This window comes from Podarcis bocagei, assembly GCF_964188305.1.
Source record: "Podarcis bocagei genome assembly, chromosome: 16".
NCBI classification, from domain to species: Eukaryota; Metazoa; Chordata; class Lepidosauria; order Squamata; family Lacertidae; genus Podarcis; species Podarcis bocagei.
This window is the reverse complement of record NC_138142.1, coordinates 20,090,689-20,104,024: the sequence shown is the minus strand read 5'-3', so window position 1 is coordinate 20,104,024 and position 13,336 is coordinate 20,090,689. Positions and strand designations below refer to the sequence as shown.

At 47.7% G+C, this 13,336-nt stretch overlaps 1 protein-coding gene across 3 annotated transcripts in view; it reads left to right on the top strand.

Annotated features, from left to right (window-relative positions):
* Window positions 1-13,336, top strand: part of AP1B1 (adaptor related protein complex 1 subunit beta 1) — a 52,941-nt gene that overhangs the window by 25,438 nt on the left and 14,167 nt on the right. For 2 of the 3 annotated variants that reach the window (XM_081174788.1, XM_081174789.1), the window contains exons 7-15: window positions 786-1,007; window positions 2,755-2,875; window positions 3,561-3,656; window positions 4,638-4,753; window positions 5,921-6,086; window positions 7,287-7,385; window positions 8,756-9,015; window positions 10,831-11,032; window positions 12,839-12,859. In XM_081174788.1, coding sequence (XP_081030914.1) covers window positions 786-1,007; window positions 2,755-2,875; window positions 3,561-3,656; window positions 4,638-4,753; window positions 5,921-6,086; window positions 7,287-7,385; window positions 8,756-9,015; window positions 10,831-11,032; window positions 12,839-12,859 — 1,303 coding nt within the window. The remainder of the gene's footprint in view (window positions 1-785; window positions 1,008-2,754; window positions 2,876-3,560; window positions 3,657-4,637; window positions 4,754-5,920; window positions 6,087-7,286; window positions 7,386-8,755; window positions 9,016-10,830; window positions 11,033-12,838; window positions 12,860-13,336) is intronic. The other variant, XM_081174790.1, reaches the window with a different exon arrangement.

The following is a 13,336-nucleotide window of genomic DNA, read 5'->3' as shown; positions in this document are numbered from 1 at the left end:
ATTTTATTTTTATTGTACTGTGTTTTTATTGGTTTTTATATTATTATTAATTTAAACATTTTTATTGAAAGTTCAAAAACTACATAATTATATGTGCACTAAACATGGAGAGACATAAATAAAAGAGAGAAAAATAGAAACATCATCTGTGTAGAAGGGAAAATAAAGGGGGGAGGGAAGAAACCCAAAACTGTGTACTTTACAAGGTTGTTATTGTACTACACCAGATCTTAACCTACTACAGTATTTGTAAGAATGGATTCCAAATATCATTGAATTTATCCGTGGCAAGCCTGTGTTTATATGCAAGTTGTTCATATGTTGCGAGTTCGTAGAAGTCTTCAATCCAATAATAGAAGGAAGACGCATTTTTATTTCTCCAATCCATCAGTATGTCTTTTTGCTGTGGTAAGGGCACAGAGAGTGTTTTTATTTGGATTAGTTTGTTTTTTATTGTATTGTATGTTAAACAGTTTTGTTTTGTTTTGTTTTGTTTTGTTTTGTTTTATTATTTTATTTTATTTTATTTTATTTTATTTTAAAAGAAATAGCTGGAAAATGCAGGTCCTGCTTGCTGGTTTCCCGAGCAGGGCTAGCATAGAGCACAACTCTTCATTTTCTTCCATTTTCCCAGATTACCCAATGGCTGCAGTGCAGGACCACAGACAACAGGGTTTTGTCGGTTGCACCTAGGAGCTGGGCTGGTGGGTCGGTGGCTTTGTGAAAAATCTCCTCTGGCATTTGTCTGCTGCATCATCCTTTTCCTTCTCTTCCCCCCACTGCAGCATCTGTGAGCGAGTGACACCCCGGCTGTCCCACGCTAACTCCGCCGTGGTCCTCTCGGCTGTGAAAGTGCTGATGAAGTTCATGGAGATGCTGTCGAAGGACCTGGATTATTACGGCACTTTGCTGAAGAAGCTGGCTCCCCCGCTCGTCACCCTGCTGTCTGCTGAGCCAGAGCTGCAATACGTGGCTCTCCGAAACATCAACCTCATTGTGCAGAAAAGGTGATGGTGGATGCTCTGTTGGCTACAGGTGGGCAGGGTGGTTGGCAGGTAGCACTGCTTCCAGGGATACAGCGAGATGCTCTCAGGCATGTAACTGGGTTTTTGGGGGTTTTGCTAAAGAGATTTCCTTTTATAACAAATATAAAACAGAGAAGCTGTTGTAGCAACAGGTGACAAACCAGAAGATGAGAAGGAAAACTATAAAACAGGCACGTGGGTTAAAATACCAAAGTCCATGGGAAATGATCCACAATGAATTGGAAAAAATGTTTAAAAGTACTTTCCTAAAAAACCCAGTGTCCTTTCTGTTGGGGATAATTCAGACTGAAATTCCCAGGTGTCAAAAAAAGTTATTTATGTGTGCCACTACTTGCGGCCCGTGTTTTGTTAGCCCAAAAATGGAAAATGAGCAAGGTCCCAACCAAAGACGAATGGCAGCTTAAGTTGACAGAATATGCGCAGCTTGCAGACTTAACATATTGAATAAGAGAACAAGAAGAACATACGTTTAGAGAAGATTGGAAGACTTTTATTGAATATACTGGAAATAACTGTGTACAGCTGAAAACGCTGGCAGCATTAAATTCAACAGTGTAAATAAGTTATGATGGATGCAATAATGGAATACTGAATGGTATAGTTTCTGTAAAATATGCAGGGATTTATGATATGTAAAATGAACCATGGAAAGAGAAGAAGGGAAGTCATTGATATCTTAAGGATGTAAAAATGTCAAGTATAGTTTGAGATTTGCCAGGCTTGTGACGAGGGCTGACTTGAAAATGATGGTTCCATTACAAAACGTAATTAAAGGAATGCCAGATCAAATGAAAAGTGTCTGGAGCTTCTAGACCTTGTCGAAATCTCAGATTATGTGTAGTTTTCTCCATTATAGCTATATTTCAGAGTGAGTGGTACCAAGCGCCCGATGTAAGATTTGGGGGCTGTTTCCCATTGAGTTGCAATTGCTATGCGAGCTGCCAAGATCATATATAAGACCTATGGGCATGTAAATATGTTTGTATAGAAGGTAGATCTTTCAACGGTCCAGAACTGACTTCCAACCTGCAACATGGGACCTACTTTTACAGTTTCACTTTTGATTGCCAATCAGAAGGTCGGCGGTTCGAATCCCCGCGACGGGGTGAGCTCCCGTTGCTCGGTCCCAGCTCCTGCCAACCTAGCAGTTCGAAAGCACATCAAAGTGCAAGTAGATAAATAGGTACCACTCCAGCGGGAAGGTAAACGGCGTTTCCGTGCACTGCTCTGGTTCACCAGAAGCAGCTTAGTCATGTTGGCCACATGACCCGGAAGCTGTACGCTGGCTCCCTCGGCCAGTGAAGCAAGATGAGCGCCGCACCCCGAGAGTCGGCCACAACTGGACCTAATGGACAGGGTCCTTTACCTTATAATTACTGTACCGGTGCTAACGAGGCACACGATTCATCCTAACATAACACTTCCGAGAGCAGTGTTGCCTAATAGCTCAGTCAGTATAGCATGAGACTCTTAATCTCAAGGTTGTGGGTTTGAGCCCCACATTGGACAAAAGATTCCTGCATTGCAGGGGGTTGGTCTAGATGACCACCACGGTCCCTTCCAACTCTACCATTCTATGATATTACTAAATGAAACCATCTGATTTTATTTATTTTTTACTTTTTTTTTACTTTGCAATCTATAAGTTGCACAGCTGGGTATGTTTCTTCTCCGGATCTCTTGATCGCATCTTTTCCTCTTCTCCCAGACCTGAAATCCTCAAGCACGAGATGAAAGTCTTCTTTGTGAAGTACAACGACCCCATCTACGTCAAACTGGAGAAGCTGGATATCATGATCCGCCTGGCCTCGCAGGCCAACATTGCACAGGTAAATCCTCCTCTTTTCTCTCTTCCTCCCCACCCCCCAAATTTACTTCGGAGTCTCCCCTGCCCTGCAAGGATGAGGACTGAAAGGAATTGCAATCCCGCAAGATCTGGAAGGCACCCACTATTGGGGAAGTCTGAAGCCAGCTATTGCCTCTAGAGAACGCATTCCACTCTTCTTTTCCTTCCTGCCCCAATTTTTCAGCGTGTGCATTTTCTAGCTGCCACTCAGCATTCCAAATTTACTGAGCATGCTCTGTCCTGGGCTTGCTTTTTGCCCCACGTCTTCTGATAAAACCGCCTCTGTCCTGTATACCTCAAGGAGCGTCTCCACCCCCATCATCTAGCCCAGGCACTGAGATTCAGCACCGAGGGCCTTCTGGCAGTTCCCTCCCTGCGAGAAGTGAGGTTACAGGGAACCAGGCAGAGGGCCTTCTCGGTAGTGGCGCCCGCCCTGTGGAATGCCCTCCCACCAGATGTCAAGGCAATAAACAACTATTTTACTTTTAGAAGACACCTGAAGGCGGCCCTGGTTAGGGAAGTTTTTAATGTCTGATGCTGTATTGTTTTTGATATTTGATTGGAAGCCGCCCAGAGTGGCTGGGGAGACCTAATCAGATGGACGGGATATAAATAATAAATTATTATTATTATTATTATTATTATTATTATTATTATTATTATTATAGGTGCTTGCCGAGTTAAAGGAGTACGCAACGGAAGTCGATGTGGACTTCGTGCGGAAAGCCGTCCGGGCGATTGGCCGGTGTGCCATTAAGGTTGAGGTGAGCTAAGGTGTGGTCCAGAACATCTGGCGGGCACCAGTTTGGGGGAGGCTGGCATCTATCCAGGAGAGTGGCCTGATTCTGCAAAAGGCTTCACTTCAAACATACTTGGCTTTCCAAGCATTTAGAGGCTGCAAGTAGCAGAGCACAAATGAATTTTGCATTATGTGTTGTGAACCTCCCCTTTCTCTTTTTGGGGAGGGTGGGGGCTGAAGACATTAGGGAGAGGAACAGAGAGTGCTCTTGCACTCGAATCATCCGTGCAGACTTCGCTTTGGGGCACCAGGTAGGCCCCTATGAAAACAGGATGCTGGATTCACTGGCCTGATCCAGCACATTTTTCTGACATCCGGTCGATCTTTGCTCTTTGGAAAAAGGGGGTTTGACCTTTACAGAGCCTTCCAACATTGACATTCGTTTTTTGAGGCAAGCGGTGTCCGTAGTGCTGGAGATCAACACATCTTTGCACAGGGAGCCAGGTTTTTTAAAATACAGTGGATGCTCGGGTCGCTAACATGATCCGTGCGGGAGGCATGTTCGCAACCCGCAGTGCTGCATCTGCGCACGCACGGGTTGCGATTCGACGCTTCTGCGCATGCGCGACCGCCGAAACCCAGAAGTAACCCATTCCGGTACTTCCAGGTTTCGGCGCATCCGTAACCTGAAAAAATGCAACCTGAAGCATCTGTAACCCAAGGTATGACTGTAACAGCGTTGGAGGCATCCCTCATAGCATGGGGGATCCTGCCTCCCCCTTCCCAATTGGTCTTTCCTAGTGTGCAGAAGGCTGCATGTGACTCTTGTTTTGTTACAGCCAGGAAATTCCTGGCTTTCCTGCTGCTGACATCCCACCCTTGCTGGGAGATAACCTAGGTGTCCTTTAACTTCCCTGTTTAAAAGCAAGCATCCGTAGTTTCTCCTGGCTAAACCCCAGTTCCTCTCCACGCAGCCCCAACCCCCTTTCTCTTTCTTCCTGCCCAGCAATCGGCAGAGCGTTGTGTAAGCACCTTGCTTGACCTCATCCAGACCAAGGTCAACTATGTGGTCCAGGAAGCCATTGTCGTCATCAAGGACATCTTCCGCAAGTACCCCAACAAGTAAGAAGCCCTCCTCGAAAAGTTACCATTTTGATAACACATGCGAACATTTTATTATTTATTACACTTATTCGTTGCTGTTTTTAAAACTGGTGGTTTGGGATAGCTCAGGTCAGTAGAGCACGAGGCTCTTAATCTCAAGGTTGCGAGTTCGATTCGAGCCCCACATTGGGCAAAAGATTATCGCGATGCAGGGGGTTGGACTAGATGACCCTTGGGTGTCCCTTCCATGATTCTGTGAGAAGGCAATAATAATAATAATAATAATAATAATAATAATAATAATAATAATAATAATATTTTTTATTTATACCCTGCCCTCCCCAGCCAAGGCCGGGCTCAGGGCAGCTAACAAGCAATAATAAAAACAAGTTGAATGAATGCAACTTAAAAACAAGATTAAAATACAACATTAAAATATTGAAACGTTAAAATGCAGCCTCATCACAGGAAGAGAAAGGAAAACAAAAGAGGGGAAGGGAATCAAATTGACTCCAAGCCAAAGGCCAGGTGGAACAACTCTGTCTTACAGGCCCTGCGGAAAGAAATCAGATCCTGCAGGGCCCTGGTCTCATGAGAGAGAGCGTTCCACCAAGCCAGAGCCAGTGTTGAAAAGGCCCTGGCTCTGGTTGAAGCTAATCTAACTTCCTTAGGGCCCGGGACCACTAGGGTGTTGCTATTTATGGACCTTAAGGTCCTCCATGGGGCATACCAGGAGACGCGGTCCCGTAGGTACGAGGGTCCTAAGCCGTGATACATGAGCAATGATAATGCTACAATGAAAGCTATCCAGAAATATAGAGCCTTCGATTTTTCTTTTATTTATTTTTTGCATTAGAACTGGCTCTTGATGACATGGGATGCCCAGCGCATGCAGAGCTAGTTCGTGGCTTTGAAAGGATCTATCCTGTTGTGCAGAGGCATTCCTATCCTACTTTTCCACCAAGGACCCTTACATGGTTCTTTCTCCCCCTCTCTCCTTATTTAATCCCCCAGCACAGCCCTGTGAGGTAGGTCAGGCTGAGGAGGGGCAGTTGGCCAAATGGTAGGATTTGAACCTTGGTCCTCTCCCGGGTCGTAATCTGATGCTTCTCTAAGCGCTGCGCCGCACTTGGTTCTCCACTGTCTCTTAGCTCCTCCCACCCCTCCTGTCCTCCCGACACGCAGGTACGAGAGCGTGATCGCCACCCTGTGCGAGAACCTGGACTCCCTCGACGAACCCGAGGCTCGGGCGGCCATGATCTGGATCGTGGGCGAATACGCAGAGCGCATAGACAACGCGGACGAGCTTCTGGAGAGCTTCCTCGAAGGCTTCCACGACGAAAGCACCCAGGTGAGATGGGGCAGAGTCTCCCAGGTGGGGGGGGGGGCTGAGGATTAGGCAGCAAAGGCTGCAAAGATTCCCTCCAGATTTCCCCCCACGGTGCCTTGCCTCCCCCAAGCAGCCAACCAGTGAAGATCTTGCACCCCTCCAGGAACCCTAGAGGTTGTGTCTTGGGCGATGCACCTCTCAGGTTGCATGGTAACTTCATTGGCACCTCCTGTAGATGCCCGTCAACAGTTCTGATAATCAAGATGTTTCTCTTCCCTTCATTTATAACTAGTATCTTGCAAACTTTGACTCAACCTTGCATTTGGCACTTTGATCACTCAAGAATGGATGTTTTTGAATTATGGTGCTGGAGGAGACCGTATAGTTATAGTTAAAGCTATGGTTTTCCCAGTAGTGATGTATGGAAGTGAGAGCTGGACCATAAAGAAGGCTGATCACTGAAAAATTGATGCTTTTGAATTATGGTGCTGGAGGAGACTCTTGAGAGTCCCATGGACTGCAAGAAGATCAAACCTCTCCATTCTGAAGGAAATCAGCCCTGAGTGCTCACTGGAAGGACAGATCCTGAAGCTGAGACTCCAATACTTTGGCCACCTCATGAGAAGAGAAGACTCCCTGGAAAAGACCCTGATGTTGGGAAAGATTGAGGGCACAAGGAGAAGGGGATGACAGAGGATGAGATGGTTGGACAGTGTTCTCGAAGCTACAAACATGAGTCTGACCAAACTGCGGGAGGCAGTGGAAGACAGGAGTTCCTGGCGTGCTCTGGTCCATAGGGTCACGAAGAGTCGGACATGACAAAACGACTAAACAACAACAAAGCAAAGTGCTCAGCCCAGCCCAGCTTCATGCTGCCTCCCAGTTTAGGGGAGTTAGAACAATAAAACAATGAGATAAAACAATAAATGAAAACAACAAAACGAAGTACTAAAAGGAGTTAAGAAATAAAATGGAGGATAAAAACAAATTCTAAGGGTTGGTTATAGAGCAGAAACTTGCCTTAGAGTTAGCCTTAGAGCTCAAAACCCTGCTTCAAGCATTTGGCAGCCATCTTCCTCCTAGATGCCCCCTTTCCCTCCTGCAGCTTCCCGTTCGAACTGCTTGTGCCAATTTCTTCCAGGATGGTAGCAGTAGAACGCCAGCTGTTGCATGCAGAAGATCCCAGGTTCAGTCCACCTTTTTTCCTTTTGTCCGCCGCAGGTGCAGCTGCAGCTGCTGACGGCCATTGTGAAGCTCTTCCTGAAGAAGCCCACCGAGACCCAGGAGCTGGTCCAGCAGGTCCTCAGCCTGGCTACACAGGTAGGGGAAGAAGAGATGGCCTTGCCTTGCCTTTATAAACCTGGAGGCCCCCTTTATGTCCTTGCAGGGGTTCTGCAAGGTAGCCAGGGGTGCGGAAGCTTTGTCAGTCTGGACGACCTCCTGGGGACCACATGCCAGGGGTGGGAGGGACCAGAAACAAAAGTGGGCGGAGCTACGGATGCAGATTTTACCCTCTGTACATAAGAGGCTCTGTATACAAGAGGGACGCAGGTGGCGCTGTGGGTTAAACCACAGAGCCTAGGACTTGCCGATCAGAAGCTTGGCAGTTCGAATCCCCGCGACGGGGTGAGCTCCCGTTGCTCGGTCCCTGTTCGTGCCAACCTAGCAGTTCGAAAGCACGTCAAAGTGCAAGTAGATAAATAGGGACCACTCCGGCGGGAAGGTAAACGGTGTTTCCGTGTGCTGCTCTGGTTCACCAGAAGCGGCTTAGTCATGCTGGCCACATGACCCGGAAGCTGTACGCCGGCTCCCTCGGCCAATAAAGCGAGATGAGCGCCGCAACCCCAGAGTCGGCCACGACTGGACCTAATGGTCAGGGGTCCCTTTACATTATACAAGAGGCTAGTTTCTACGTAACACTTGCACGCTCCTTTCCCCCCTTCATCCAGGGCAAGCAAGAGGCACGACTGGAGGTCAGGGACACTTCCAAGCCAGGAGGAAACACTCCAAGGAAGGGGATGTGACCTGAGGAGAGTCTTAAGATCCAGACTTATTTATTTATTACATTTATATACCAAGGGTGATTCACAGAATGAATTACAGCCGTACCTCGGAAGTCAAACAGAATCCATTCCGGAAGTCTGTTTGACTTCCAAAACCAAAAGGCGGCTTCCAATTGGCTGCAGGAAGCTCCCACAGCCAATCGGAAGCCGCGCCGGACGTTCAGCTTCCAAAAACCATTCAAAAATTGGAACAATCACTTCCGGGTTTTGATTGTTCGAGAGCTGATTTGTTTGGGAGCCAAAGCGTTTGAGATCCAAGGTATGACTGCACAAGATAAAACACAAGCAAATGATTAAACCGTTTTTAACTTGCCCTGGATTTATGTTCATTGCTTTAAATGCTTTCAGGCCTTTTTTTTTTTTTTTTGGCAGTCACAAGGACTAGAAACTTTGCTTTCTTTTTAAACGAGAAGTGTCAGCACTCTGCCATCTGGCCTCTGCACAGGACGAGAAAGAGTGAGGCAGAGCAGCCTGCATCTATTAAGATATCCAGTGTGTTAACTGACCTCTGGGCAGGTTTGGAGAGTCCCTGGTGTGAAAACACACAAACACACAAACACACTCACACGCTCCTTTCCTTGTCTCCCTCCCCCGTCCCCCCCCCCCTCCGTTGCTCCCACCACTTAGGATTCGGATAACCCTGACTTGAGGGACCGTGGCTACATCTATTGGCGCCTGCTCTCTACCGATCCTGTGGCAGCCAAGGAGGTGGTTCTGGCAGAGAAGCCACTCATCTCTGAAGAGACGGACCTGATTGAGCCAACTCTCCTGGACGAGCTGATCTGCTACATTGGCACACTGGCCTCCGTCTACCACAAGCCCCCCACCGCCTTCGTGGAGGGGAGCAGAGGCATCGTCCATAAGAGCCTCCCTCCACGGACAGGATCGTGAGTACCCTTTGGGAGGCAGTGGTGGTACTGCAGGGCGAGGTGGTTCTGTTATTCCTCTCTACAGTCCACTTTGGCTCTCTTTTTTTCATTCTATTTATAAAAACACCACATTTTTCGCTCCATAAGACGCACCTAGTTTTTAGAGGAGGAAAACAAGAAAAAAAATATTCTGAACGAAACAGTGGATGCATGATTTTTGTGGTTCATGTTGTGGCCACAGACATGTGATCTGATGGTGAATTTGGGGTGACCCAATGCAAAAATCCTGAGGATCCATTCTTTGTAACCATGTTTTTGCGCCATTGCAGCCCATGCAACAGTGGCTGCATGATTTGTTTGGTGCAGGCTGTAGCCATGGACATGCTATGTGATCTGATGGTGAATTTGGGGTGACCCAATGCAAAAATCCTGAGGATCTATGTGGATCCGTGCGTTGTAACCGCGTTTTTGCGCCATTGCGGCCCCACGCAACAGTGGGTGCGTGATTTGTTTGGTGCAGGCTGTAGCCATGGACATGCTTACATACCGCCATGCATTTAAAAATAATAATAATCTAGATTGGTTTGCAATGATTATACATAACGCCATACAAGAGAAAGCATATAAAAAAAGAAACCAGCAAACTGTTAGGGAAAGGCGCGTTTGGCATTCCCTGCAGAATAGGAAGGGTTTTTGGCAGGTGTTGGTACAAATGGCGCCTGCTGGATTGCTAGTGGCAGAGAGTTCCACAGGGCCGGGCCAACAACACAGAAAAGGCTCAATTTCCCACTGTTGTCTTGCCAACTCAAGGAACGGCCAGATGATCCCACTGATCAAGCTTGGGATACAAGGGTTCGGGTGGTCCCAGAGGCACCCTGGACCTAAGTCGTTCGGGACTTTACAAATGAATGCCTTGAGTAGTAGAGGGGCGTGGCACTGTGGGTTAAACCACAGAGCCTAGGGCTTGCCGATCAGAAGGTCGGCGGTTCAAATCCCCGCGATGGGGTGATCTCCCGTTGCTCAGTCCCTGCTCCTGCCAACCTAGAAGTTCGAAAGCACGTCAAAGTGCAAGTAGATAAATAGGTACCGCTCCAGTGGGAAGGTAAACGGCGTTTCTGTGCACTGCTCTGGTTCACCAGAAGCGGCATAGTCATGCTGGCTACATGACCCGGAAGCTGTACGCCGGCTCCCTCGGCCAATAAAGCGAGATGAGCGCCGCAACCCCAGAGTCGGCCACGACTGGACCTAATGGTCAGGGGTCCCTTTACCTTTACCTTTTCACAAACCTTCTCTTTGAGTCCAGAGATCCAGAGAAAGACACACTCTTGAGTCAGTGATTCCCAAACTCCGCTCCGCCCCCCACCCCAGGCCACTTGGAAATTGCTGATGGTCTCCACAGACTGCAGTTGCTACAGCAGGCAGAATAATCATTAAGCCATGTGCTGGACGAGATCCTGTATGGTACATAATTGGGTTTTTATTGCTGATTTTTATTTTTATTCCATTGAATTCGGATCGGGATACAATAAAATGCATTATGAGAAATGAAAGAAGCGATAAAAATGCAATTAACCATCACGCAGCATCTCGCCCAGTGTATTATAATCACTATGGCAGACAGAAAATTCACTGATTATATATGAATATTTTATGCAGGTATGCAATGAAACACACACACACACAAATGAAGCATGCAAACTGCTGGTGGAACATGTGCCAGAGTTTGGATACTCCTGATCTATGTCTCTTTTTGGGGGAAGGAAGGAAGCAGGCCATTTTTAAATTGTCTTCTTTGTCTCTTCCTCCCCACCCCACCCTACACCACGAACACAGGAGCGAAAGCGCAGAGAGCCCTGATGTTGCTCCAGCGGGCGCCCCCCAGGCCGAGCAGCCAGCGGTCATCCCGACACAAGGAGACCTTCTGGGTGACTTGCTGAACCTTGACCTGGGACCCCCCGTGAGTGGCCCTCCTGTTGCCACCTCCTCGGTGCAGATGGGTGCTGTTGACCTTCTCGGCGGTGGCTTGGACAGCCTGGTAAGCCCTAATCTTGCCCTCCCAAGGATTTGCAACGCAAGAGGGCACGGCGTTTTCATTGGAGGACTTTGAATCCTCAAAAACAGCAGCGTTAAGTGTGGCCGCTGACGTTATGCTCTGTTGCTGTTTGGTTCCCTGTCTGCATATGTTTCACACTGCCTGTGTGTTTTAAGACTGTGTGTAGATATACAGCCGTGTCCAGCTTAAGTTATACTGAGTAGGCCCACTGAAATTAATGGACCCAAGTTGGGCCGCGTTAATACATTTAAAGCTTTGGGATACCACTTTAAACAGCCATGGCTTCCCCGCAAAGGATTCTGGGAATTCTCCTTGAGTTATTACTAAGCCCTTCTATTCCCCTCCCGTAGCCACGGTTTCCAGGGTGGTTTAGTGGGCAGTCTTTCTTCCCTGGAAACTCTGGGAATTGTAGCTCTGTGTGAGGAACGGAGGAGTCTCTCCTAAAAACGCCATTAATGAACGGCAGTTCCCAGAATTCTTTGGGGGAAGCCATGACTGTTTAAAGTGGCACCGAAGGGCTGAAGACATAACCTCTTTGCTCATGCCTTTTCGGCACGATGTGTATGTTTCAGGAGCCACCTTGTTTTTTGTTATTGTCCGTTGTTTCAAATTGTGTTTTAATTCAGTAACCTGCTCTGGGACATTAGGGTGTAGGGCAGGTAATAGATAACATCAGCAGCAGCCTCAGCAGCAGCAACAACAACAACAACAGTCTTAGTTAACAGTAAGAATAAAAATAAGTATTGTGCAGTGTGAATGTGGGCTTAGCTGTGTCCTTTCATTTTCCTACTCTGAATAAAACAACTGGACACAATCCATTAATCTTTGGTCCCGTTTTGCACAGAGAGACAGCTGAGGAATCTGTCCTTTCTCACACCTTTTTTGGATCAGGGCGGCCAAAAGGCACCCGCTAGATGTTGCTGGGGTCCCTTCACTCCCCCAGGCAACATATCCCAGTGGTCAGGGATGATGGGAACTGTCGTCTTATCTGGAGGGCATCATGTTGGCCACCCTCCACTTTAGGACATAAATGGTTAGGCATGCATGGGTAGTGGAGGATGAGCCCCTTTTCGCAAGGCTGGCAAGGACACGAACTCAAAGCTCCGTTGGGAGTTGGCAGAGGCGAAACTGTTCAGCGCGAACGATTCCCAGTATAGCTGAAGGAGCGTCTCCGCCCCCATTGTTCAGCCACTGAGGTCCAGCTCCGAGGGCTTTCTGGCGGTTCCCTCACTGCAAGAAGCGAAGCTACAGGGAGCCAGGCAGAGGGCCTTCTCAGTGGTGGCACCCACCCTGTGGAACGCCTTCCCATCAGATGTCAAGGAAATAAACAACTATCTGACTTTTAGAAGACATCTGAAAGCAGTGCTGTTTAGGGAAGTTTTTAATGTTTGATGTTTTATTGTGTTCTTAATATTCTGCTGGGAGCCACCCAGAGTGGCTGGGGAAAACCAGCCAGATGGGCAGGGTATAAATAAATTATTATTATTATTATTATTATTATTATTATTATTATTATTATTATTATTATTATTAAACAGGCAGGGCAGAGGGGGTGCTGTGTTCTTCTTGTGGGGAGCTGTCTTGTAGCGCTGTGGCTGATAGCATCTGTGTGTTGTAGTCTTGAGTGACTAACCTCTCTTTCACCCCTTCTTGTTTTGTCTCTTTCCCTCCCCCCCCCCCCAAATCCTGGCTATTCTCTCTCTCTCTCTCTCTCTCTCTCTCTCTCTCTCTCTCTCTCTCTGCATGTGGCTGTCTCTTCTCTTCCAACTTGCCTGCTGCTTCTTGGAGATGGGGGACGAAGCTGAAGGGGTATGGTCCAGCCCTCTTACTAGCTTTCCCTTCAGTGAGCCACCCCTTTCCTCCCCACCCTTCCCTCCACTCTTTCCTGCTGGGAAACCGGGGCTGGGGGCGGGGTGGGGAGGACAAGGTGGATGCTACTCTTAATAAATTGCCTTCTACCTGATCATCTCAAAGTGTGAAGTACACTAAAAATGCAACAAACCAGATCTATCTAAATACATAAATTAGTCTGATCCAACAGGCATGTGTCTGTGTGTGTTAATGGCATGTTCTTGGGAGAATCCCCCCTCCCAGTCGCCCCCCCCCCCGTGTGTGGGTTTATTCATCCTGTGTGTGTGCGTAAATGCAGAGAAGGTCTGAAGCTTATGGCTGCACAAGCTCCCAAATTCAACTCCTGGTTCGACTCCAGGTAGGGCTCAGAATTTGTCCTACCTGAAACCTCAGAGAGCCACTGTCTGTCTATATAGACAAGACTGGAGGCAGATG